The 25,158-nt window shown below is 36.6% G+C and overlaps 1 protein-coding gene and 1 pseudogene across 1 annotated transcript; one reads left to right on the top strand and one right to left on the bottom strand.

The window, feature by feature from the left end:
• Window positions 1-5,700: 5,700 nt before the first annotated feature.
• Window positions 5,701-6,701, bottom strand: LOC100653711 (olfactory receptor 5AL1-like). Its single transcript, XM_064288097.1, has one exon. The coding sequence runs from the start codon at window positions 6,640-6,642 to the stop codon at window positions 5,701-5,703; it is 942 nt and encodes a 313-aa protein (XP_064144167.1). The 5' UTR covers window positions 6,643-6,701.
• Window positions 6,702-18,816: 12,115 nt separating this feature from the next.
• On the top strand, window positions 18,817-23,324 carry LOC135232105 (olfactory receptor 8U3-like; annotated as a pseudogene).
• Window positions 23,325-25,158: the final 1,834 nt, after the last annotated feature.

Below are 25,158 nucleotides of genomic sequence, written 5' to 3'. Positions count from 1 at the left end.
TGGCCACATTTCAGTCATAGGCCGTAAGAGAAAGCAGTAATAATCCCAAAACTAAAAAAATGATAAAACAACAGATCTGAGTAACACATGCAAAAAATGACATACTCTTAATTTCATGCTAAAAGTTCACCAGCGTTTTTGAGGTAATAGAGGAGGTACCATAAAAATCAACAAAAGTCAGATGACAGAGGAAAAAGTACATGGGTGTGTGAAGCTGAGGACTGATTTGAGCTTATACAATCAAACCAAGATTACCCATGACAGTAACTAAGTAGATCACTATGAAGGCACCAAAGAGAGTAGTTTGGAGCTCTGGGTTATCTGTGAGTCCCAAGAGGATGAACACAGTCATGTTGAATAATTCCTTTGCCCATGAAATAGATATACAATTCTTCTACAAGAAACCTCTCCAGACCACATGGTCTTAATAATATTGATTCTGTAGGAAATGATCAATTTAGAGAAGATGGTGATCAATATCAGAAGATGATCCTGGATCCCCAGGATGTTATGTTAAATTCAGGTGAAGGAGAAATCTGTTATGTTTGGATATTTCTTCTGCTGTCAGTGTGAAGAGATTTTTTTTTAGGCAGAAATTCCAATCCACTGGGGAATTGCAAAAGAAGAAAGAGTGTTTAGATTAAAACTTGCAATCAATAAAATTGCAAAATCTCTGTTGTATTTTCTTTAAAATAGGAAAAAAAATTGCAGCATTAAGAATATGAGTGGTTTTTACAACATGTTAAAATGATTTCTTGTACTGTAAGTTTATCTCAAAATATTATGGATTGAATATATCAATTCACAAGTAAATTATGAATTAGCAGAATTAAGTGTGGGAAATGTAATATGACAATTTCAAAACCAAAATATTAATATTATTTATCTTTAGGTATCAAGTTTGGTATAACTTTAAACATTCTTTTTTTTTTTTTTTTTTGCTACTAATTCTTTTCTTTGTTTCTTCAATAGACTTAAATACTAATATTAAGGAAAAACTAAGATTGCTAATTTTCTGTCTTTTACAACGTATACATTAGTAAACCATTTTCCAGGTAATAAACAGCTTTAGATGACTAAGACACATTGCTTTACCCTCTACCTTTAAACATCTAAATGATATAAAGATTTTGGAAAGAGTTTTAAAAAACTAACTTCCACAGAATATTTCCACAAATGTAAACTGGGTTCTGGATTTTGAAAGCTGGCGTAATTGAAATCTCTCCCATCCAGAGCAAAGGATACGTTAACTTGACTTGCCTTTATTACCACATTTTCTCAAGTTATTTCAACATCAACCTTATAGATCTGTAAGACAGATAAAATAAAATAAAATATAACCCCCCTCCCTTAACCTTTGACTTCCATCTACTCAGAACCTTTATCTAAGTTACTCTTTTATCTTTTGTCTCTCTTTTACCACTTCGCAATTAAATATCTTGGAGCATCTATCTCCACTTTCTCAGTTACTCTTATAACTCAACCTAGCATAATTTACCTTCGTTTTCCATCATTCCAGTGATATTTTTTCACCAAGTTCTCTATGAATCTCCCTATTCCCAAATCTAATGATGGCTTTTTGTTTATCTGTTTGTTTTTCGCCTTTGGCAGCTCTATAGCATTAGACTCTGTTGAATATAATTTTGGTTTCTAGAACAAAGCAGTCTCTGAGTTTATTTACTATTTCATTGAATCTTTAACTTGGAAGTTCTGTTTCTATTATCTGTGCTTTAGATGATCTGTTTTTTGGGGTTCATGAAGGTTATTATGCCCTTACCTTTTTATACTCTCTTGATTTTGTCCGATCCAATGTCCTCAATAGGCATTGCTGATTATGTCTGTCTGTCTCTCTATCTATCTCTCTCTATCTATTAAACCAAACCAAACCTGTTTCCCTCAGATGGATTCTGACTCATGACAACCTCATATGTTACAGAGTAAAACTGCCTCATAAGGTTTTCTTGGCCGTAATATTTATAGAAGCTTATGAGCAGGCCTTTCTTCCATTGTACTCTTGGGTGGATTTGAACCTCCAAAGTTTAAGGTAGTAACTGATTGCAAATTGCTTGTACCACCAGACCAAACCTGTTGCCATTGAGTTGATTCCAGCTCATAGTGAACATATAGAACAGAGTAGAACTGCCCCATATGGTCTCCAAAGAGTGGCTGGTGGATTTTGAACTGCCTTCTTAGTTAGTAGCTGATCTCTTAATCGCTGCACCACCAGGACTTAGTAGTAAATATCTACCATAGTTCAGGTTCTCATTGATACATTTATGTCCCCATACAGTTTCCTCTGATTTTGGTTTGACAAGCAACTTGGGACAACAATAAATCCTGAGGTTTTATAAAAGCAATAAAAGAAAAAAAACTTGTTTCTATTTTAAGCAAAAAAGAAAAAAAATTATAAATAAACCTCTTCCCCTGAGATCATCTTTCAGTGAAGATGGCCTACTTTATTATTACCTTATATGGTAATCTTATAATTATCCTCAGTTAGGGTTCAAATCATAACTTCATGGTTGGAACTGAAAGAAAAGACTTTGTGATAAAAAATTGAGTATTTTTAAATACCATATGCAAGTAAAAACGTCAGTTGCCATTGAGTAAATTCTAAATCATGGTGACCCTGTGTGTGTCAGAGTAGATCTCCAGAGGGTCTTCAGTGGCTGATTTTTGAACAGTAGGTCATTCTGCCTTTCTTCTGAGACACCTCTGGGTGGACTCAAACCTCCAACCTTATGCTTATCAGCTTAGTACATTAACCATCTGCATCACCCAGGGACTCCCATTGTGCTTATATGTGCATAGAAAAGATAACGGCAGCAAGAACAGTGAAATATTAGTGGTGGTTGCTGCAACGGGTTTAAATTAGATAATATTTTGTTTCAGCCAAGATGATTTCTTACTTTCTAAAATTAGAAAGAAAAATAACTTTTAAGAAGATTATTCTGAATGGCAGATAAAAGCTAAGGTGCACTTTTTACCCATCTGATGATGTAATTCAAGGCTGACAAGACATCAATGACCATCTTTCCTCTACACTGACAGAGGCCACGAAAGTTGCCATTTTTATTCTCCAAATGCAACAACATTCACCGAATATAAGTGGCTGCTGTTAATATCACTTAAGTCGCTGAATTCATTCTCAAAGGCATTACAGACAGGCCAGAGCTCCAGACCCCATGTTTTGTGGTATTTTTATTCATCTATCTGGTCACAGTTCTGGGGAACATTGGATTGATTATATTAATCAAGATTGACACTCGACTCCACACATTTATGTACTATTTCCTTAGCCACCTGGCCTTCATGGATCTTTTTTACCCCTCTGCCATTATCCCAAAGATGATGGTGAACTTTGTTGGGGAATGCAACACTATTTCTTTCTATGCTTGTGCAACACAACTGGGCTGCTTTCTTACCTTCATGATCATTGAGTGTTTCCTTTTAGCCTCTGTCATGGATTGAATTGTGTCCCCCAAAATTATGTGTGTTAATTTGGTGGGGCCGTGATTCCCGGTATTGTGTTATTGTCTACCATTTTGTCATCTGATGTGATTGTCCTATGTGTTGTAAACCTGATCACTATGATGTTAAGGAGATGGGTTATTGGTAGGTGTGTTGATGAGATCTATAAGATTAAATTGTGTCTTAAGCCAATCTCTTTTGAGATATAAAACAGTATGGAGCAGGGAGATGGGGGGTCTCACACCTCCAAGAAAGCAGCACCTAGAGCGTAGCATGTCCTTTGAACCCAGGGTCCCCGTGTAGGAGAAGCTCCTAGACGAGAGGAAGCCTGATGGCAAGGACATCCTGGAGAATTGACAGACAGAGAAAGCCTTCTCCTAGAGCTGATGACCTGAATTTGGACTTCTAGCCTATTAGATTATGAGAGAATAAACTTCTGTTCATTGAAGCCATCCATTTGTGGCATGTCTGTTATAGCAGCACTAGATAACAAAGACAGTCTCTATGGTCTATCGTTGCTATGTAGCCATCTGTAGTCCCCTGAATTATTCAATACTGATGTTGAAGAGTCTGCATTCAATTAGTTCCAATTTTTTAAAATACCCTATCATTGTACAATTGTCCTTGGAAGTATAAGAAATAATTACAAAATGAGCTTTATGATTTTACAAAACTAGATTCAAACATTTATTCTTTCAGATATCAGCTATGCATGTGCTAGTAAATAACTTTGACTATTCTCTTGATAGAATGGAGAATTATATCTATCTCAGCTGGGTATTATGAAAATTAACTGAAACAGTTTATTTAAAAACACTGCACTAACCACCTGACACACCAAAAAGACACAATTGATGTTAACTCCAATTTTATTTTAAAAGTTTGTAACTGAATAAATTAATAATTTATTAACCTAATCTTTACTAAATATAACAAGAATGAATTGATTCATTTTATCAAGAAAGCAATGCATATTATCAGTATCATCGAAGTGCTGGTATGAGAGAATTGCTCCCTCTTAAAAAATCGATTAAAAATGTGCTCATCAACACACACAAAAGAAATTTAAAAGCATTGTATTGTTTTAAAAGATCACAAGAATATAACTTTTTAGCTTTTATAGCTTCATTTTGTTGATTTTAAAATAAAGTACATCATGTTGGCAACTATTTCCAAAAAGGCTCCTCTATTTTCTAAGACTGAATCAAAGGAACCATTAGTGTAGTTATAATATTAATAATTAAATGTAATAGGCAACATTTATAAATTGCTTGTTATGTGCTAGGAACTGGGCAATAGTCTTCATATTCATAACCTGATCTAATTCTCACAATCAGAGCCCTGGTGGTGCAGTGCTTAAGAGCTCCGCTGATAACCAGAAGGTCCACAGGTCAAATCCACCAGCTGCGTCTTGGAAACTCTGTGGTGCAGTTCTACTCACAATCAGTCTAAGAGAAAGGAACTCTTCTTGCCTATTGCAGATGAGGCAGTTGAGATACAGAAATGTGAGCTAGTTGTCTTATCACATTAATTGGAAAAGCTAAAATGGTTAGCCAAACTGTTTGAATGAAGAATCCAAGTTCTAACCACACATTTATGTAGAACAGGCCTACCCACACATTCATATATATGGGCAGTGAATCATAATGGTATGAAGTAGCCCAAATGATCTAAACTGATACAGAATCAATGCCACTAAATGCTCAATGTCAGGGTAACTCTGCTTGAGTTATCTTTCCCAGCTGGGTGCAGAGAAAGTGGACTACCAGGAAAATTATTCAGAGTGTTCCAACCCAAAACACCTGCTATTAAACTTTGACATGGTTTCCAGATTATCCCGGCAGCAGATTTTCAAAGTAAGATATCAGATGTTGATCTATTCTCAATATCATATGGATTTCAGGTAAAATAAGTATTTCCTAAAACTCTACTGCTGAAGGATAACATATCCAAAAAGGATTTCTCTCTATTTTTCTCTTCGCCTCCCTCCCTCTCTCCTTCCCACACTCTTCTTTCAACAACCCAAATAAAATTTACAAAATGATTTTCATGTAGAGATTATTGGAAATAAACAGTGAATGAAACTCACCGTGAGTCTACAGAACTGTACCTCAGAATAGTGTGCTCGAACACTTGAAATAAGGGATTTGGCTTTGTCATTTACCAGGACTGTGACTCTAGACAGGATATAACTCTAAGTTTCGTGATCCCTGCCCTATGGCTCTTCATTTATCTGCTAGCCAAACACAACTTTTCCATAATTCTCTTCAGTGCATTTTTTACCTCCTGGTTTCTCAAGCTGTAGATCAGTGGGTTTAGCATGGGAGTCACCACCACATAAAACACTGAAGCAAATTTATCTGTGATCAGGGAGTGGGTTGACTTGGGCTGGAGGTACATAAAAATAAGGGTCCCATAAAATATTGTGATGGAGGTCAGGTGGGACACACAGGTGGAAAAGGCTTTCTTTCTTCCCTCAGCAGAGTGGATCCTAAGGATGGTTAAGACAATTAAGCCATAGGAAATTAACACAATCAGTAGAGAGAAAAGTGTATTGAACCCAGCAATGATTAACAACATCAGCTCTTTGACTTGGGTGTGAGAGCAGGCCAAAGCAACCAAAGGAACGTCGTCACAGTAGAAGTGGTTGACCATATTGGAGTCACAAAAAGACAAACGGAATGTCACTACTGTCTGTACAAGACCCACAGTAAAACCAAAAACATATGTGCTAGCAACCAGTTGAATACAGAGTTTTCTAGGCATGAGAATGACATAGAGTAAAGGGTTGCAGATGGCAACATACCGATCATACGCCATGATGGAAAGCAAGTAGAGTTCGCAAACTACAAATGTGATAAAGCAACATACCTGGGTGGCACACGCATAAAATGTTATACTTTTAACTTCACAGAAAAAGTTCACTAAGGTGTTTGGTGTGACAGATGAAGTAAAAGAAAAATCAACAAAAGCCAGATGGTTGAGAAAAAAATACATGGGTGTGTGAAGCTGAGGACTTACTTGGATTAGCACCATCAAACCAAGATTACCCAGGACACTAATTAAGTAGATCACTAGGAAGACACTAAAGAGAATGGCTTGAAGTTCTGGGTTATCTGTGAGTCCCAAGAGGATGAACTCAGTCACAGCTGAATGGTTGCGTTTGGCCATGAAAAGATTGCAATAAACCCCTTCAAATCACAGTTCCAAGTAATCTTGAGTCCGCTGGTAATCATCAAGCAGATGTTAGAAGACGGCTCTGACCCACCAGGACAATCTTCATGCTAGTTCTGCGTTTAGACTGAAGGCATCTGATCTAGGCAGAAATTCCAAAACATGAGATTATGTAGGGAATAGTAAAAGTAAAAAGATGGCATTTTATTTAAAATTTCATATAACTGAAAAATCTATGACATATCTATTTTTAGTAAGAGGAGATAAAGATTGGCAGATTTTTGAACACAGATGCCAAAATGTTTTTTAAAGTTATTTTAATACTTTAAATAAAAGTATACTAAAATCCAGTGTCATAGAGTCGATTCCGACTCATAGCTACCCTATCGGGCAGAGTAGTACTGCCCCAATATACTAAATCCTTTAAAAAAAAAAAAGTATAATAAATCCTTTAAAAAATCACAATAAAAATGAAATAAATTCCAAAAATTCATCCCAGAATAGTTAATATAAAAGTTCAGAGTTAAAATTTTGAATACTGTTGATCTCTTTACCATAAACTCAGGATCTTTTTAATTTTTTTCTCCTACCTGTAATTCCTGTTTTTTTCTTCAATTGTTGTGTAGTTTTTGTGAATTAAAGGAGAAAAATACCGTGGAAATATAAACAGACTCTTTCTATTTGAAAATTGCAGAACAAGTTAAAGATGCATTAAGTGATTCACAAAGCACATTTATCATGTATCTTCCAAGTTCCAAATGCAAAGCAGGAAAAGAAAACATCCTAAAACGAATTTGTAGAAATGCAAGCTGGTTTCTAGCTAAACAAAACGAGGGCCCTTTTAATGAACTTTACATTACCACAAAGTGATTTGTCTTTCTAACTATTTTGTCTCAGATTTTATCAAGCTTATAGGTTCATAATACAGGTGTCACCTTTATTTTGAGATATACAAATGGAGGAAGAGAGTTTAGGTTTTCTTTACATTTTTTGACCAGCATGGGATGAAGAAGAGTAACACACTAACTAGTCCCAGCCTTGAATCCCTAACCTCAATTCATAGTTTATTCAATGATCTCATTTCAGAGAGGAATGATTTCCCACACTTACCAGAAACAAAACAGCATTGGAAAGGCAATCCAAGTCCATGTCAAATGCTTAGAGCAGTGCCTATCTCACGTTGTGTTGTTAGGTGCTGTCAAGTCGGTTCCGACTCATAGCGACCCTATGCACAACAGAATGAAACACTGCTCGGTCCTGCGCCATCCTTACAATCGTTATGCTTGAGCTCATTGTTGCAGCCACTGTGTCAGTGCACCTCGTTGAGGGTCTTCCACTTTTCCGCTGACCCTGTCTCTGCAAAGCATGATGTCTTCCAGGAACTGATCCCTCCTGGCAACATGTACAAAGTATGTAAGACGCAGTCTCACCATCCTTGCCTTCAAGGACCATTCTGGTTGTACTTCCTCTAAGACAAATTTGTTCATTCTTTTGGCAGTCCGTGGTATATTCGATCTTCTTCGCCAACACCACAATTCAAAGGCATCAACTCTTCTTCGGTTTCCTTATTCATTGTCCATTATCTCATACTATGTGCTAAATAAAATTTAGCTCTTAATAGTGTTAATATTATTTACATTGAGACTTACTCCGTGTGTACTCTCATCACAGTTATTTATCAAGGAGTTTATTTGTTTTGCAATATTTTGAAAAGCGTTCTCCCATTGCCTCACTAACTTTAACTTTGATCCCTGCCCCTCTTGGCTCTTATTCTCTCTAGTACTTACATAGTTGTGTTGTTTTGAAATATGGGCAACTCTTGCTCTGATATTACCAAATTCTCCAACATCTTCATTTTATCCTCCCTTGCTTAAACTAATGGGGCCCTGTTGGCACAGTCGTTAAAGAGTAGGCTGCTAACCAAATAGTCAGCAGTTCGAATCCAATAGCCACTCCTTGGAAACTCTATGGGACAATTCTGTCCTATAGGTTCACTATTTGTTGGAATGGACTTGAAGGCAATGTTTTTTTGTTTGTTTTTTGGTTTGGTTAAACTAAATCTTGGCTCCCCTTGAAGACCTACTTCTTCAAGGTGGCTTAATTTGTAACTCTACACATATTTCAAATTTGGGAGATAAGACAAGGCATTATTCATGCTCAGGGCATTTTTTTTTTTTTTACTTATTATTATATCATCAATTTGAGTAAACTCTTTTAATGATTTGAAGCTTAAAACCATCTTCATTGTTGTCACTTAGATATTCCTACGTCACTCCTTCTTATTTATTGAAGATTTTGGCACCAAGACCATTCTGTTACTTTTTCATAAATTTGGCATCAGTGCCCACAAAAAACACACATTTAATGCATCGTTCCTTGAATCCTTGAAATCTTGGTATCAGTGATCCCAAGAGCAACAGCCTTGAACTTCCCGTTCTCATGGCTTCATCTTGGATCTTGTTTATCTGGAAATTGATTAAATGCTAAATATTCAAAATTAGAACATTTTCTTTAGATCACAACCCTTCCCATTAACATCTTAGTCAGACAATACAACTTTGCATACCAGGTCTCCACTCATATCGCTATTTCCCACTAATTATTTCTCTTCCATTTTGTCACCTCCTTAAAAAAATTTTTTTTTATTTAGTTCTTCCCCTACATAGCTTAGATTCCATGATTTATTACTACAATTATTCTTGTCAACATCCTAAACATCCTGATCTTATTTCTTTCCAGATCAACTAACATCTAGGTATTTTTAAATATTCTTCCTTCACAATTGTACCTGAACTCCCAAGAACATCAAGCAGGCAAAAGTGAAAAATTAGAAACTTATATTCAAAAGTAGTCACTTACTTTTTCCCCAGAAGATTGGCTTTTTCCTGAATCAACTTTCTCTCAGTCTATATGTAACTATTATTTCAGGCCCTTTGAATTTCTTCACACTCTACTCTTCAATAAAAAAAAAAAACACCCCTTTATTCTCAATAAAAAAAATACCAATAATTCCATCATAAGAATTTAAATAATGAAACAAAAAAAAAATTCAACTTCTTTTGAAGAGTTGTGTAAAACTACCAGCTTCCACATTTTTTTTTGGAGGATTTTTTTTTTTTCTAATGCTGTTGTTAGGTGGCATTCAGTAGGGTTCCAACTCAAAGCAACCCTATTTACAACAAAATGAAACACCGACTGGTCCTGAGCCATCCTCACAATCATTACTATTTCAGCCCATTGTCTCAGGCACTTTGTCAATCCTTCTCTTTGGTTGTCTTCCTCTTTTTTCACTGACTCTCTGCTTTACCAAAGATGATGTCCTTCTCCAGGGTCTGTTTCCTCCTAATAACATGTGGAAAGTACATAAGGCAAAATCTCACCATCCTCACTTCTGGGGAGCATTCTGACTATTTTTCCCAAGGCAGATGTGCTCATTCTTCTGACAGTCCATGGTATGTTCAATATTTTTCACCGACACCATAATTCAAATGCATCAATCCTTCTTCAGTAGTACTTTTTTAATTGCCCAGCTTTCACATATATATGAGGCCATCAAACAGACTATGGCTTGGATCAAGCACACCTCTATTTCTAATGCCTAAACTTATATTTTGATCACATGCTGTTTTGCATTCCATATCTTCTCCTCTGCTAATTCATTCAACCATTTGCATTGTTCTATAAACAAAGTATATGGTCAAACCTCACCAGTGTTCTTTCATTTCTACTCCTGCCCCTTTACCTAAGATAACCCTCTACCTCTGCTCTTGTCTTTCACCCTTCATTACCAAACACCCGAGAAAAGTTGTCAACACTTACCCCCTCTTTCACATTCATATCTTGACCTATTGTACTATTGTTATGTTTTTTCTCAGCATTGCATTGAAATTATGTTCATGAAGTACAGCAATACTCTCCTTTTTCCCAAATCCAATGAAGACTTCACACTTGACTTCTCTGTAGCATTGGACACCATTTTCTTTTATCCTAAAAAACATTGTTTTTTGGCTTTCAAGTAGCCAGAATTTCTGGGTTTTTCCATCCTTCTGTCCACTTTTACTCTCCCTTGATAGATATGTTTTCTTTGTCTATATTTTAAATGACTATCTTACTTTAGAGTTCCACCCTTAGCCAACTCATTTCCTTTTTGAACATTCTTGTTGCAAGCTCTCATTTAATGATATGAGGACAATTGTCGTTTATGTACTGATGATGCATCAACTTAAATATCTAAGATAGGTTTTTCTCTAAATTCCAGGTACATATATCCAACAGATTTCCAGATAACATTAATTAAATATTTCAGAGGTACCTAAATTTAACATGTTCAAAAGAAAAATCAGAGTTTCAAAACCACCCCACCCCATTCATATGCCTTACAGCATATATTTCCTATCTCAGTGAATGGTACCATCTTCCAGCCATTTATCCAGGTGAGAAACCAAGAAAACATTTCATGTACCTTCCTTCTTTTACCAACAAATAATTAATTATTGAACACTTCTAATTTTTTAATCCATTTTTTTCAAATACGTCCTCTTCTAATGTCCTCTATATCATGAATTCTTTTCTTTATCTAGACTTCTATCACACCTTTCCTGGAGGGAAAGCCTAAATATTGCTCTCTTTTATCCTAGCCTCTAGTTTTATAACCCTTTTCGTGCATATGGCAGCCCAAGAGCTCTTCCTAACTGGTAAGTCTCAACTTTTTCTTCAACTGAACTTAGGATAAAGTTCAAAGCCCTTAAAGTGACTAAATCGACCCTTGAAAACAAACTCCTGCTTTGCAGACTAGTCTCATCTCTTCTGATATCCCTCATGTAATCTCCATGCCTCAGCCATGTTGCTTCAGTTTCTCAGATGTGACATCATAGTTTGTGCATAGTTTTGTCAGAATACTCCTTTTTTTACCTTCACCCCTCTGGTTGGCTACTTTCTTTCAGCTTCTCCTTCCAATCCCAGGTGAAATTTCACTTCTTTCTGTAGGGCTTTTATTATCTCTCATGTGCTACTCTGAACTATTCACCTACCTGTTAATTTGTCTGTAACCTACTCTAAATTTGAAATTCTTGGTAAGCCAAAATGGTTCTATATTTTCCCCAGTTTTACCTCCAATACCCAACAGGACTCAGCAATCAGTAGATACTCCAAAAACACTTGTAAAATAATTGAACATATGAATCCAAAGTTTGTGTTACTCCAAACCCTTTTTTACTACCTCAAATGCCTTGAATATTTTTCAGTACTGCATTGCTGTTTTTGAGTAATCTATGACAAAACCAAAAAGAATTCAATTAGTCTTGAAGCCAATTCCGGGAATGCCAACAATACTTACCAGTACTTAAGTACTGTCAGTGCATTTTGTATGGTTTGTAGTCCCTCTAGAGGCTTTTCCTTGTATTACATCATTCTTTAAAATTTATGAGAAACAATGTAACGATGTCTCATGAGCATAGCAAATTATGTTATAGTTGATCTTTTGGGATTCAATTTGCCTCACAAGCAAGGAACAATTATTTGAAATGACAGATAACTTTGCTGAGCCAAAGTCTAACAAAGAATAATTGCTTAACAAAGATCATTCTAACGTTTTAGAAAACAACATGGAGAACATTTAATTGTACTTGGTTTACTTTTTTATACTTTAATATCGGTCTTACTAAATTTATAAATTTCAATAAGTGGTCATGATATGCATTAGATCAAAGTATATTAACCCACCACTAACTAATAATTTGGATTGTACCAAATATCCAACTCTAGACAAGAAATTCAATCTGTTGCAATTAACAACTAGCATGGATTTCTTATTTGCTACTGGTGTACTTAGTTTGATCTCAGAGAATTATGCTTGAAAGTTCTGTTCACAAGGGATAATAACTGAAAAAGAACTTATTTTATCCTGCACTGTGCTGGAAAGCATTTAAAGGTACATAGATCAAACCCTGCAATGAACTCTATTCATTACCATTTCACCCATGTATGTGTGTAGAATAATAAACAGAAAGATGAATAGATAGAAAAATCACAATCAACCCCTTCTTTTTATACAAACACACACACAAGATCAACCTTAATTATTGTGAATATTTTGTCCAATTAACATTATTTTTCTAGTTCTTAATAATACCATTTTGGGTGGCCCAGGGTTTAAGTGCCCTACTGCTAATCTCAAGGTCCACGATTCAAACCCACCAGCTCCTCCGTGTGAGAAAGATGTCACTGTCTGCTTCTGTAAAGGTTACAGCCTTGGAAACCCTATGGGGCACCTCTGCTCTGTCCTACAAGGATCAGTATGAGGTCAGAATTGACTTGACGGTAACAGGGTTGGTTTTTGTGTTTTAGTTTTGTGAATTTAACAACCACAATAAAAGCATCTTGAACAGAAATTTTACAGAAGTCACTATATATTTTTGCATTGTTTTATTTCTAATTAATCTGTAATTATTAACTTAATTTTAGTTTTTCTACAGAGATGTGAGAGAATTGCAAGGTAGCTTGAAATACACTTGGGCCTGAGAACACGTTCACGCATTGGTTTACGGAGATATTTTAAACTGCTTTCCCTCTGTCGAAACCACAAAGTCTATTTCCAGGATTGTATGAACACGTTATATGGAAAGGTAGTCCAGATGTTTATATTACCTATCTCTTAAGTGTTGTTCATTGTACATAGCTCTTTCTATTGATCTATGCCATGGTTGCCTGGGTTAGGGATTCCCTACAATGACAAAAAGGCAGGGTTAATATTTGGGCCTAGTCCATAGGTGGTTGTTATATTATGTACTAGTTAGAAATATACTGGTGTCTCACCCCATCTCCACTTAGAATTCATCATTTCAAGAAACTGTATGCTCTATCTCTATTGATGAGATATTTAATGGTCAAAAAGGGCTGTTAATTCTTTTCTTTATTTTAAAATTTAACAATGAAACAAAAATTTATGAAACACCACCAAAAAGGATAAAACAAAGGACAAGCAAATAACTATTTTCAATAAACTGAGCCCCAGAGGGCAAGGATTCCTACACTTATTAGCACTGTACCATTGTACAAACTTGACTCAAAAAACTCCAAACTGTGTTTCTGGCATTTTTTTCGTGAAAATGAATCTCACCATTGATCGTTAGAATATATTTTTTTTCAATAATTCTTTTCAGGGCCTTTTTTACCTCCTGATTCCTTGAACTATAGATCAATGGGTTTAGCACGGGTATCACCACTGCCTAGAACACTGAGGAAAATTTGTCTTTATCCAGTGAGTAGCTTGACTTGGGCTGTAGGTACATGAACATCAAGGTCCCTTTGTACATAGTAAGAGAACATAGACGAGAAGCCCAGGTAGAGAAGGCTTTCTGTCTTCTTTCAGCAGAGTGGATCCTCAGGATGGCAAAGAGAATGAAGACATAGGAGATGAGAACAACTATAAGTGAGCGAAACACATTGACTCCAGCAATAATTAACAGCATTAGCTCTTTGGCATGTGTATCAGAACAAGGTAGAGCAATCAAGAGAACATCATCCCGGTAGAACTGGTTGACCACATTAGAGTCACAGAAAGACATGTGGAATGTAGGCACTGCCTGTACAATTCCCACTGTCAATCCAAAAATGTATGTGCTAGTGACCATTTGAATGAAGATTTTCCTAGGCATGAGAAGTACACAGAGTAAAGGGTTGCAGATGGCCACATGCCAGTCATTAACCATGACAGAGAGCAGTAATAATTCCCAAACTGAAAATATGATAAAACAACACACCTACATTACATATACAAAAAGTGACATACGTTTAATATCACACAAAATGTTCACCAGGGTGTTTGGGTAATAGAGATTGTTGTTGTTGATAAGGTGCCGTCGAGTTGGTTCCGACTCATAGTGACCCTATGCACAGCAGAGTGAAACATTGCCCAGTCCTGCACCATCCTTACAATCGTTGTTATGCTTGAGCTCATTGTTGCAGCCAGTGTGTCAATCCACCTCGTTGAGGGTCTTCCTCTTTTCTGCTGATCCTGTACTCTGCCAAGCATGATGTCCTTCTCCAGGGACTCATCCCTGCTAACAACATGTTTAAAGTATGTAAGACGCAGTCTCGCCATCCTTGCTTCTAAGAAGCATTCTGGCTGTACTTCTTCTAAGACAGATTTGTTTGTTCTTTTGGCAGTCCATGGTATATTCAATATTCTTCGCCAACACCACAATTCAAAGGCGTCAACTCTTCTTCAGTCTTCCTTATTCATTATTCAGCTTTCACATGCGTATGATGCAATTGAAAATACCATGGCTTGGGTCAGGTGCACCTTAGTCTTCAGGGTGACATCTTTCCTCTTCAACGCTTTGAAGAGGTCCTTTGCAGCAGATTTGCCCAATGCAATGCGTCTTTTGATTTCTTAACTGCTGCTTCCATGGCTGTTGATTCTCGATCCAAGTAAAATGAAATCCTTGACAACTTCAATCTTTTCTCCGTTTATCATGATGTTGCTCATTGGACCAGTTGTGAGGATTTCTGTTTTCTTTATGTCAAGGTGTAATCCATACTGAAGGCTGTGGTCTTTCATCTTCATTAGTATGTGCTTCAAGTCCTCTTCACTTTCAGCAAGCAGGGTTGTGTCATCTGCATAACGCAGGCTGTTAATGAGTCATCTTCCAATTCTGATGTCCCGTTCTTCTTTGTATAGTCCAGCTTCTCATATTATTTATTCAGCATACAGATTAAATAGGTTTGGTGAAAGAATACAACCCTGACACACACCTTTCCTGACTTTAAACCAATCAGTATGCCCTGGTTCTGCCCAAACAACTGCCTCTTGATCTATGTAAAGATTCCTCATGAGCACAATTAAGTGTTCTGGAGTTCCCATTCTTCTCAGTGTTATCCATAGTTTGTTATGATCTACACAGTCAAATGCCTTTGCATAATCAATAAAACACAGGTAAACATCCTTCTGGTATTCTCTGATTTCAGCCAGGATCCATCTGATATCAGCAATGATATCCCTGGTTCCACGTCCTGTTCTGAAACCGGCCTGAATTTCTGGCAGTTCCTTGTCGATATACTGCTGCAACTGTTTTTGAATCATCTTCAGCAGAATTTTGCTTGGTGTGATATTAATGATATTGTTCTATTATTTCCAGATTCAGTTGGATCACCTTTCTTGGGAGTAGGCATAAATATGGATCTTTTCCAATCAGTTGGCTAGAAAGCTGTCTTCCATATTTCTTGGCATAGACGAGTGAGCACCTCCAGCGCTGCATATGTTTGTTGAAACATCTCAATTGATATTCCATCAATTCCTGGAGCCTTGTTTTTTGCCAATGCCTTCAGAGCAGTTTGGACTTCTTCCTTCAGTACCATCGGTTCCTGATCATATGCCACCTCTTGAAATGGTTGAATATCGACTAATTCTTTTTGGTATAATGACTCTGTGTATTCGTTCCATCTTCTTTTGATGCTTTCTGCATCACTTAATATTTTCCCCATGGAAGCCTTCACTATTGTAACGTGAGACTTGAATATTTTCTTCAGTTCTTTCAGCTTGAGAAATGCTGAGCATGTTCTTCCCTTTTCATTTTCCATCTCCAGCAAGGAACATGTCATTATAATACTTTATTTTGTCTTCTCGAGAGGCCCTTTGAAATGTTCTGTTCAGTTCTTTTACTTCATCAATTCTTCCTTTTGCTTTAGCTGCTTGATGCTCAAGAGCAAGTTTCAGAGTCTCCTCTGACATCCACCTTGGTCTTTTCTTTCTTTTCTGTCTTTTCTGTGACCTCTTGCTTTCTTCATGGATGATGTCCTTGATGTCATTCCACAACTCATCTGGTCTTCGGTCACTAGTGTTCAATGCATCAAATCTATTCTTCAGATGGTCTCTGAATTCAGGTGGGATATGCTCAAGGTCATATTTTGGCTCTCACGGACTTGCTCTGATTTTCTTCAGTTTCAGCTTGAACTTGCATATGAGCAATTAATGGTCTGCTCCATAGTCGGCCCCTGGCCTTGTTCTGACTGATGATATTGAGCTTTTCCATTGTCTCTTTCCACAGATGTAGTCAACTTGATTTCTGTGTGTTCCATCTGGAGAGGTCCTTGTGTACAGTCGCCGTTTATGTTGGTGAAAGAAGGTATTTGCAATGAAGAAGTTGTTGGTCTTTCAAAATTCCATCATTCTTTCTCTGGCATTGTTTCTATCACCAAGGCCATATTTTCCAACTACTGATCCTTCTTCTTTTCCAACTTTTGCATTGCAATCGCCAGTGATTATTAATGCATCTTGATTGCATGTTGGATCAATTTCAGACTGCAGCAGCTGATAAAAATATTCTATTTCTTCATCTTTGGCCCTAGTGGTTGGTGCATAAATTTGAATAATAGTCGTATAACTCGTCTTCCTTGTAGGCGTATGGATATTATCATATCAGTGACAGCGTTACACTTCAGGATAGATCTTGAAACATTCTTTTTGACAATGAATGCAACACCATTCCTTTTCGAGTTGTCATTCCTAGCATACTAGATTATATGATTGTCTGATTCAAAATGGCCAATACCGGTCCATTTCAGCTCACTAATGCCTAGGATATCGATGTTTATGCATTCCATTTCATTTTTGACGATTTCCAATTTTTCTAGATTCATACTTCATACATTCCAGGTTCCGATTATTAATGGATATTTGCAGCTGTTTCTTCTCATTTGGAGTCATGCCACATCAGCAAATTAAAGTCCCGAAAGCTTTCTCTGTCCATGTCATTAAGGTCCACTCACTTTGAGGAGGCAGCTCTTCCCCAGTCATCTTTTGAGTGCCTTCCAACGTGGGGGGCTCATCTTCCAGTACTATATCAGACAATGTTCTGCTGCTATTCATAAGGTTTTCACTGGCTAATGCTTTTTAGAAGTAGACTGCCGGGTCCTCCTTCCTATTCTGTCTTAGTCTGGAAGCTCAGCTGAAACCTGTCCTCCATGGGTGACCCTGCTGGTATCTGAATACCAGTGGCATAGCTTCCAGCAACACAGCAACACAGAAGCCTCCACAGTACGATGAACTGACAGACACGTCGGAGGGTAATAGAGGAGGTACCATAAAAATCAACAAAAGCCAGATGACAGAGGAAAAAACACGTGTGTGTGTGAAGCTGAGGACTGATTTGAATTAGCACAATCAAACCAAGATTACCCACAGCAGTAACTAAGAAAATCACTAGGAAGACTCCAAAGAGCATGGCTTGAAGCTCTGGATTGTCTGTGAGTCCCAAGAGGATGAACTCAGTTACTGCTGAATAATGCCTTTGGCCATGAAATAGATATACAGTTCTTCTAAGGGAAACCTCTCCAGAGGACAAGGTCTGAATAATCTTGATTGTGTATGAAGTGAGCAGTTTATATATGAGAAGACGGCCCTAGTTCACCAGGGCGTTCTATTAAATTCAGTTGAAGAAGAACCCTGTTATGTCTGAATATGTCTTCTGCTGTCAGGGTGAAGAGATTTGTTTCCGGCAGAAATTCCTATCCAATGCAGAATTGTAAAAGAAGAAAGATGTTTCAATTAAAATTAACAATCAGTGAAATAGCAAAATCTATGTTGTATTGACTTTAAAAATATGGAAAATAAACATTGTAGCATTAAGGCTGTGAGTGGTTTTCACAACATATTAAAATGGTTTCTTATGGTATAAACTCATCTCATAAAAATAATGGATTGAATACATCAATTAATAAGTAAATTATGAATTAGCAAATTTGAGTATGACAAATGAAAACCAAAATATTAATACTATTTATCTTTAGGTATCCAGATTGGTACTATTTTTAAACACTTTTTTGTTGTTGTTGTCTTTCATTTCCACTTCTTTCTTTTTTTTTCTTCTTCCTCTATATTTTTTTTTTCAGTAGACTTATAGTACTAATATTAAGGAAAAAATAGGATTATTTTCCATATTATAAACAGCTTTACATGATTAAGACACATTTTTTCACCCTCTATCATTAAGCACCTAAATGATGTACAGTGTACAACATTTGGAGACAGTCTAAATAAATAAATTCCAAAGAACATTTCCACAGACCTAAACTGGATTCAGATTAAGAGATTATTCTAAAAGTGTGTACTATTTCCTCAGCCACCTGGCCTTTGCAGACTTTTGTTACTCATCTGCCTTTACCCTGAAGATGATGGTAAATTTTGTTGTGGAATGCAATACTATTCCTTTTCACGCTTGTGCAACACAACTGGGCCACTCTCTTACCTGCATGATCACTGAGTGTGTCCTTTTAGCCTCCATGATGTATGGTCGTTACATAGCCATCGGTAGTCCCTTGCGTTACTCAATATTAACTTTAAAAAGAGTCTGCATTCAATTAGTGGCTGTTCCATATATATATATCCATATGGATATATGTGTATATATGTGTATATATATATATATATATATATATATATATATATATATATATAGCTTTCTGGTTGCCCTCTTCCATACCAGTATCACTTTCTGTCTATCTTACTGTGGACCCAATGTAATTATCCATTTTTATTACAATGACCTTCACCTCTTAGATCTGTCCTGTTCAGACACACACAAAGGGAATGCTGATCTTTTCTTTTGCTGGCTTTGATATGATCTGTTCCTCTTCAATTGTACTCGTCTCCTACATCTTTATCATTGTTGCCATTTTAAAGACTTCCTCTACCCAGGGGTGACTCAAGACCATCTCCACCTGTGGCTCTCATATGGTGGCTGTCACTATTTTCTATGGCACACTAATCTTCATGTATCTAGAGCCTACAGCAATCCACTCACTGGACACAGACAAAATGGCTCCTATCTTTTACACTGTAGTGATCCCCATGTTGATCCCTCTCTTCTAGAGTCTAAGGAACAAGGAGGGAAAAAAAGCCTCCAAGAAAGCCTTGGATAAAGGTTGTGAAACTGTAAAGATGTTGCAGTTATGAAAATAATAATATAAGTGCTTTGTTAACTAAAAACATGCAACAAAATATCTTGCTTATATTTCTTATAATTCTTTCCCAACTGACTGAAAAAGTGGCTGTTATTTCAATAGATATTGTCATTTTCTGTAAGTATCAGGGGCACACTTGGAAAGTCTGTACACTTTAGATTCCTGTTCAGGCCACCAATGTCTTTAGAGACTACGAAAATTTGCTCAAAAACAAACACAGACATGCACACAAAAAACCACTTGTGTTTTCCAAGCAAAGGCAGGAGCAAATTTTTGTTAACTCTTGGGGCTCAGGAATAAGACTGCCTGAGTTTGAATACAATTTCCTTTCCTTATTAGCTGTGTATTCTTGGACAACTGACTTAAAATGTGTGTCCGTTTGTATCCAATTTTAGAAATATTAGAACTCAACTTATTGGGTTCTGCTAAGGATTAATTGTTTGGCCAGGCACTTAATCAAGTAGCCCGAATTATTCCAGTCAAACAAACTTAAGAGGTTAGTGAGGCTGCATTTTTTGCTGTTGAGTCTGGAGTAGATTCCAACTCCTGTCTCAGTATGAAAATTTAGATAGAAATCTATGTAAATACTGTTGCACAATGGCTGAAAACCAAGGGAGGCTTAATAAATAGTTTATTATCAATACTGCCTGAGACATTAACCATATCACAATGACTTTTCTTGTAAACAAGGGTATTATTATTATTATTTTGTGTCCACAATGGATTAGTAGTATAATTTGAATAAAAAACAAAGTGATTGTTTTTGAATACTGGTATTAAAGCTTTTAGACTTTGTATTAGATTTTCTCAGCCTCAGCTACTTTTCAACAATTTTCAGCTGGTTGAGTAAAGACTGCCTTGTTATAAACAGAACAGAGACCCCTCTGTAGAATATAAGATTTTTAAACACTATATTTGAACAAAAGAGCATCACAGAGTTCTAAAATCTCTATAGTATTTATTATAATAATGATAATAGCAATAGAATGGCTAGCATTTATTGTTTGCCATTAGTTGCCTCTATTCTAAGTGTGTAGCATTTATCCATTCATTTAATCCTCTTATTAGTACCAAGAAGTACATGTGATTATTATTTACAGTTTTAAAAATTTGAAAAGTGAAACATAAAGAATGTAAATGACTTATCCAAATTACACAGGTGATAAGTCATAGCCAAGCATGTAAGTTCAATATGTGAAAAATGAGATTTACAGAGTAAATAAATTAAGTGGTCTTTAATCCTTTTATCAAAAAACATACAATTTAAAAATGAATGAAGTTAAAATTCCTTGAAAATATAGCTTAATATGATGACAGGATTATTTTTTATCATAATTATTCTGGAATACATTTAGAAAGTAATTATCCTCATGGAGTTTAATTTACACCATTTTTGTAGACTAAATTGTAAGTCCTTCATATGCCCTGAAATCTATTTATTATTTAAGAATTAGTTTAAAGAAGCCCATAATCCTTTTATATATTTTTAATCCCCTCAAGGTAATATTGAGGTATAGACAATGAATTGTTGTTGTTGTTGTTAGATAACTTCAAGTCCATTCCAACTCACAGCAACTCTGTGGGTCATATGAAGAAATGATGAAGTAAAAGAGCTGAACAGAAAATTTCAAAGGGCACCTTGAGAAGACAAAGTATTACAATGATATGTGCAAAGACCTGGAGGTAGAAAACCAAAAAGGAAGAACCTACTCGGCATTTCTTAAGCTGAAAGAACTGAAGAAAAAATTCAAGCTTCAAGTTGCAATGTTTAAGGATTCTATGAGGAAAATGTTAAAAGAAGCAGAAATCTTCAAAAGAGGAAGGAAGGAATATACAGAGTCAGTATACCAAAAAGAATTGGTCGACATTCAACCATTTCAGGTGGTAGCATGTGATCAGGAAACAATAGTGCTGAAGGAAGAAGTCCACACTGCACTGAAGGCATTGGCAAAAAAAGAAGGCTCCAGGAGTTGATTCAATACCAAATGAGATGTTTCAAGAAATGGATGCAGCCCTGGAAGTGCTCACTCGCCTATGCCAAGAAATTTGGAAGACAGCTACGTAGCAAACCTACTCTAAAAGATCCATATTTATGCATATTCCCAAGAAAGGGTGATCCTACCGGATGTGAAAACCATAGAATATCATTAATATCACACACAACTAAAATTTTGCTGAAGACCATTCAAAAGTGACTGCAGCAGCACATATACAGGGAGCTGCCAGAAATTTAAACCAGATTCAGAACAGGATGTGGAACCAGGGATATCATTGCTGATGTCAGATGGATTCTGGCTGAAAGCAGAGAATTTGAGAAAGATGTTTACCTGAATTTTATTTACTATGCAGAGATTTGACTATGTGGAATATAACAAATCACAGATAACATTGTGAAGAATGGGAATTCCAGAACACTTAACTGTGCTCATAAGGAATGTATACATAGATCATGAGGCAATCCTTTGAACAGAAGAAGGGGATACTTCATGGTTTAAAATCAGGAAAGGTATGCCTCAGAGTTGTGTTCTTTCACCATGTTATTCAATCTACATGCTGAGTAAATAATCCAAGAAGCCGGACTATATGAAGAAAAACCTGGGATCAGGATAGGAGGAAGACTTTAACAACCTGCCATATGCACATGACACAACCTTGACTTGCTGAAAGTGAAGAGGACTTGAAGTACTTACTGAAGAATATCAAAGTCCACAGCCTTCAGTATGGATTACGCATCAATGTAAAGAAAACAAAATCCCCGCAATTGAACCAGTTAGCAAAATCATGATAAACAGAGAAAAACTTGAAATGGTTAAGGATATCATTTTACTTGGATTCACTATCAACACCCATGGAAGCAGCAGTCAAGAAATCAAACAACACGTTGCACTGAGCAAATCTGCAGCAAAAGACCTCTTTAAGATGTTAAAAAGCAAAGATGTCCCCTTGAGGACTAAAGTGCACCTAACCCAAGCCATGGTGTTTTCAATCACCTCATATGCATGCAAAAGCTGGACAATAAATCAAGAAGACCAAAGAAGAATTGACAAACTGAATTGTGGTTTTAGCGAAGAATATTAAAAATACCATGGATTGCCAAGAGAATGAACAAATCTGTCTGGGAAGAAGTGCAACCAGAATGTTCCTTAGAAGCAAGGATGGTGAGACTATGTCTCACATACTTTGGACATGTTATCAGGAGAAATCAGTCCTTGCAGAAGGACATCATGCTTAGTAAAGTAGAGGGTCAGCAAAAAAGAGGAAGACCCTTGATAAGATGGATTGACACAGTGGCTACATCAATGGGCTAAAGGATAGGAAATATTGTGAGGATGGTGCAGGACCAGGCAGTGCTTCATTCTGTTGTACGTAGGGTCACTATGAGTCTGAACTGACTCAATGGCATGGAGCAACAACAACAAAAACACAGGGTTTTCTTGACTGTAATCTTTAAGGGAGCAGATTTCCAGGTCTTTCTCCTGCGGAGCTGGTGGGTGGTTTCAAACTACTAGTTTATATTTATATACTACATATTTACTTTTTTTCATGCCTTCCTCTTGGAACATAATTTGGTCTGTAGCCAAGCATAGGATGTGGGCATTTTACTAGCTTAGTAATCACACAGCTTCAGATCCATTACAGATCATTTCTCCTACAGGCCATACATACAGATAAGAAAATTGTGCATCAGAGTTTTTCAGTGTCCTTTTCTCATGTTCTAAACCAAGACAATTGAGTAGATGGGGCCCAGTGACATGAAAGTTTCAAAGTGGAATTTCAGTTATATTTTATAGGAAGAGCTAAGAATCTTGCTATGGGGGCAATCGGGAGGTTCCCAGACACACTTGAAGTTAATTTCGCTGGCAGATGACAGGATGATGAAGGCAGAAGAGCTGGCCCCGTATGCGTGATAACCTTCCCCTTTACTTTATTTTTCTGAGTATATGACCAACACCTGGGGAGGGTCCAGATTCTGTGCCAGACTCAGGCTTATCTATCTTTCTGAGTATTTTTGAACTTACATAAAATTTTTAATTCACATATATTTTCTGAGTGACTTTTTGTGAATCATTGTTCAATTTAAAATATATATCCAACATTGTACAACTTACTTGGAAGTATAGAAAATATCTAAAAATTGAACTTTGTGGTTTGAGAAAACTGGATTAGTAATACCTGGTTCACCTAGATATCAGCTACGTGTATGTTAGTAAATGTGTATGTTAGTAAAGCAGAGAATACCAGAAAGATTTTACCTGTGTTTTATTGACTATGATGAAGCATTCAATTGTATGGATCATAACAAATTATGGATAATATTTCAAAAGAATGAGAATTCTGGAACACTTAATGTGGAGTGAGGAATCTATACATGAAATTAAGAGACATTCATTCAAACAGAACAAGGGGATACTGAGTGGTTTAAAGTCAGGAAAGGTATGCATCAGGGTTGTATCCTTTCACCATACCTGTTCAATCTGTATGCTGAGCAAATAATCCAAGAAGCTGGACTATATGAAGAAGAACACAGCATCAGGACTGGAGGAAGACTCATTAACAACCTGCACTATGCAGATGACACAACCTTGCTTGCTGAAAGGGAAGAGGACTTGAAGCACTTACCGTTGAAAATCAAAGACCACAGCCTTCAATATGGATTACACCTCAACATAAAGAAAACATAAATCCTCACAACTGGACCAATAAGCAACATCATGAAAAATGTAGAAAAGATTGACCGTGTCAAATATTTCATTTAACTTGTATCTACAATCAACACCCAAGGAAGCAGCAATCAAGAATTCAAAAGACGCTCAACATTGGGAATATCAACTGCAAAAGACCTCTTTGAAGTGTTGAAAAGCAAAGACGTAGCCATGAGGACTAAGGTGCACCTGACCCAAGCCATGGCGTTTTCAATTGCCTCATATGCACGCGAAAGGAAGACCAAAGAAAAACTGATGCCTTTGAACTGTAGTGCTGGCGAAGAATATATAACATACCACGGACTTCCAAAGAGCAAACAAATCTGTCTTGGAAGAAGTACAGACAGAATGCTCCTTAGAAGCAAGAATGGCAAGATAACGTCTCACATACTTTGGACATGTTACCAGGAGGGGATCAGTCTCTCCAGAAGGAAATCATGCATGGTAAATTAGAGGGTCAGTGAAAAAGAGGAAGATCCTGAGGAGATGGATTGACACAGTGGCTACAACAATGGACTCAAATATAGAAACAATTGTGAGGATGGAGCAATACCAGTGCAGTGTTTCCTTCTGTTGTGCATGGGATTGCTGTGAGTCGAAATCGATTTGACAGCACCTAACAACAACAACAAAATGAAATTTATCATGTGGACAACCATTTTCAAAATGTCTACTGCATTTTCTAAGACCAAATCAAAGGAAACATCTATGCAATTATAATGTTAATAATTAAATGAAATACTCAACATTTATGAATTGCTTCTATGTGTTAGGAACTGTGCAATGTCCTTCAAATCTATAGCCTGATCTACTTCTCACAATCAGAGAACTAGTGGCACAGTAGTTAAGA

This window comes from Loxodonta africana, chromosome 7 (assembly GCF_030014295.1).
Source record: "Loxodonta africana isolate mLoxAfr1 chromosome 7, mLoxAfr1.hap2, whole genome shotgun sequence".
Classification (NCBI taxonomy): domain Eukaryota; kingdom Metazoa; phylum Chordata; class Mammalia; order Proboscidea; family Elephantidae; genus Loxodonta; species Loxodonta africana.
Note: the sequence above shows the minus strand (reverse complement) of the source record. Positions and strands in the feature narration are given on the sequence as shown.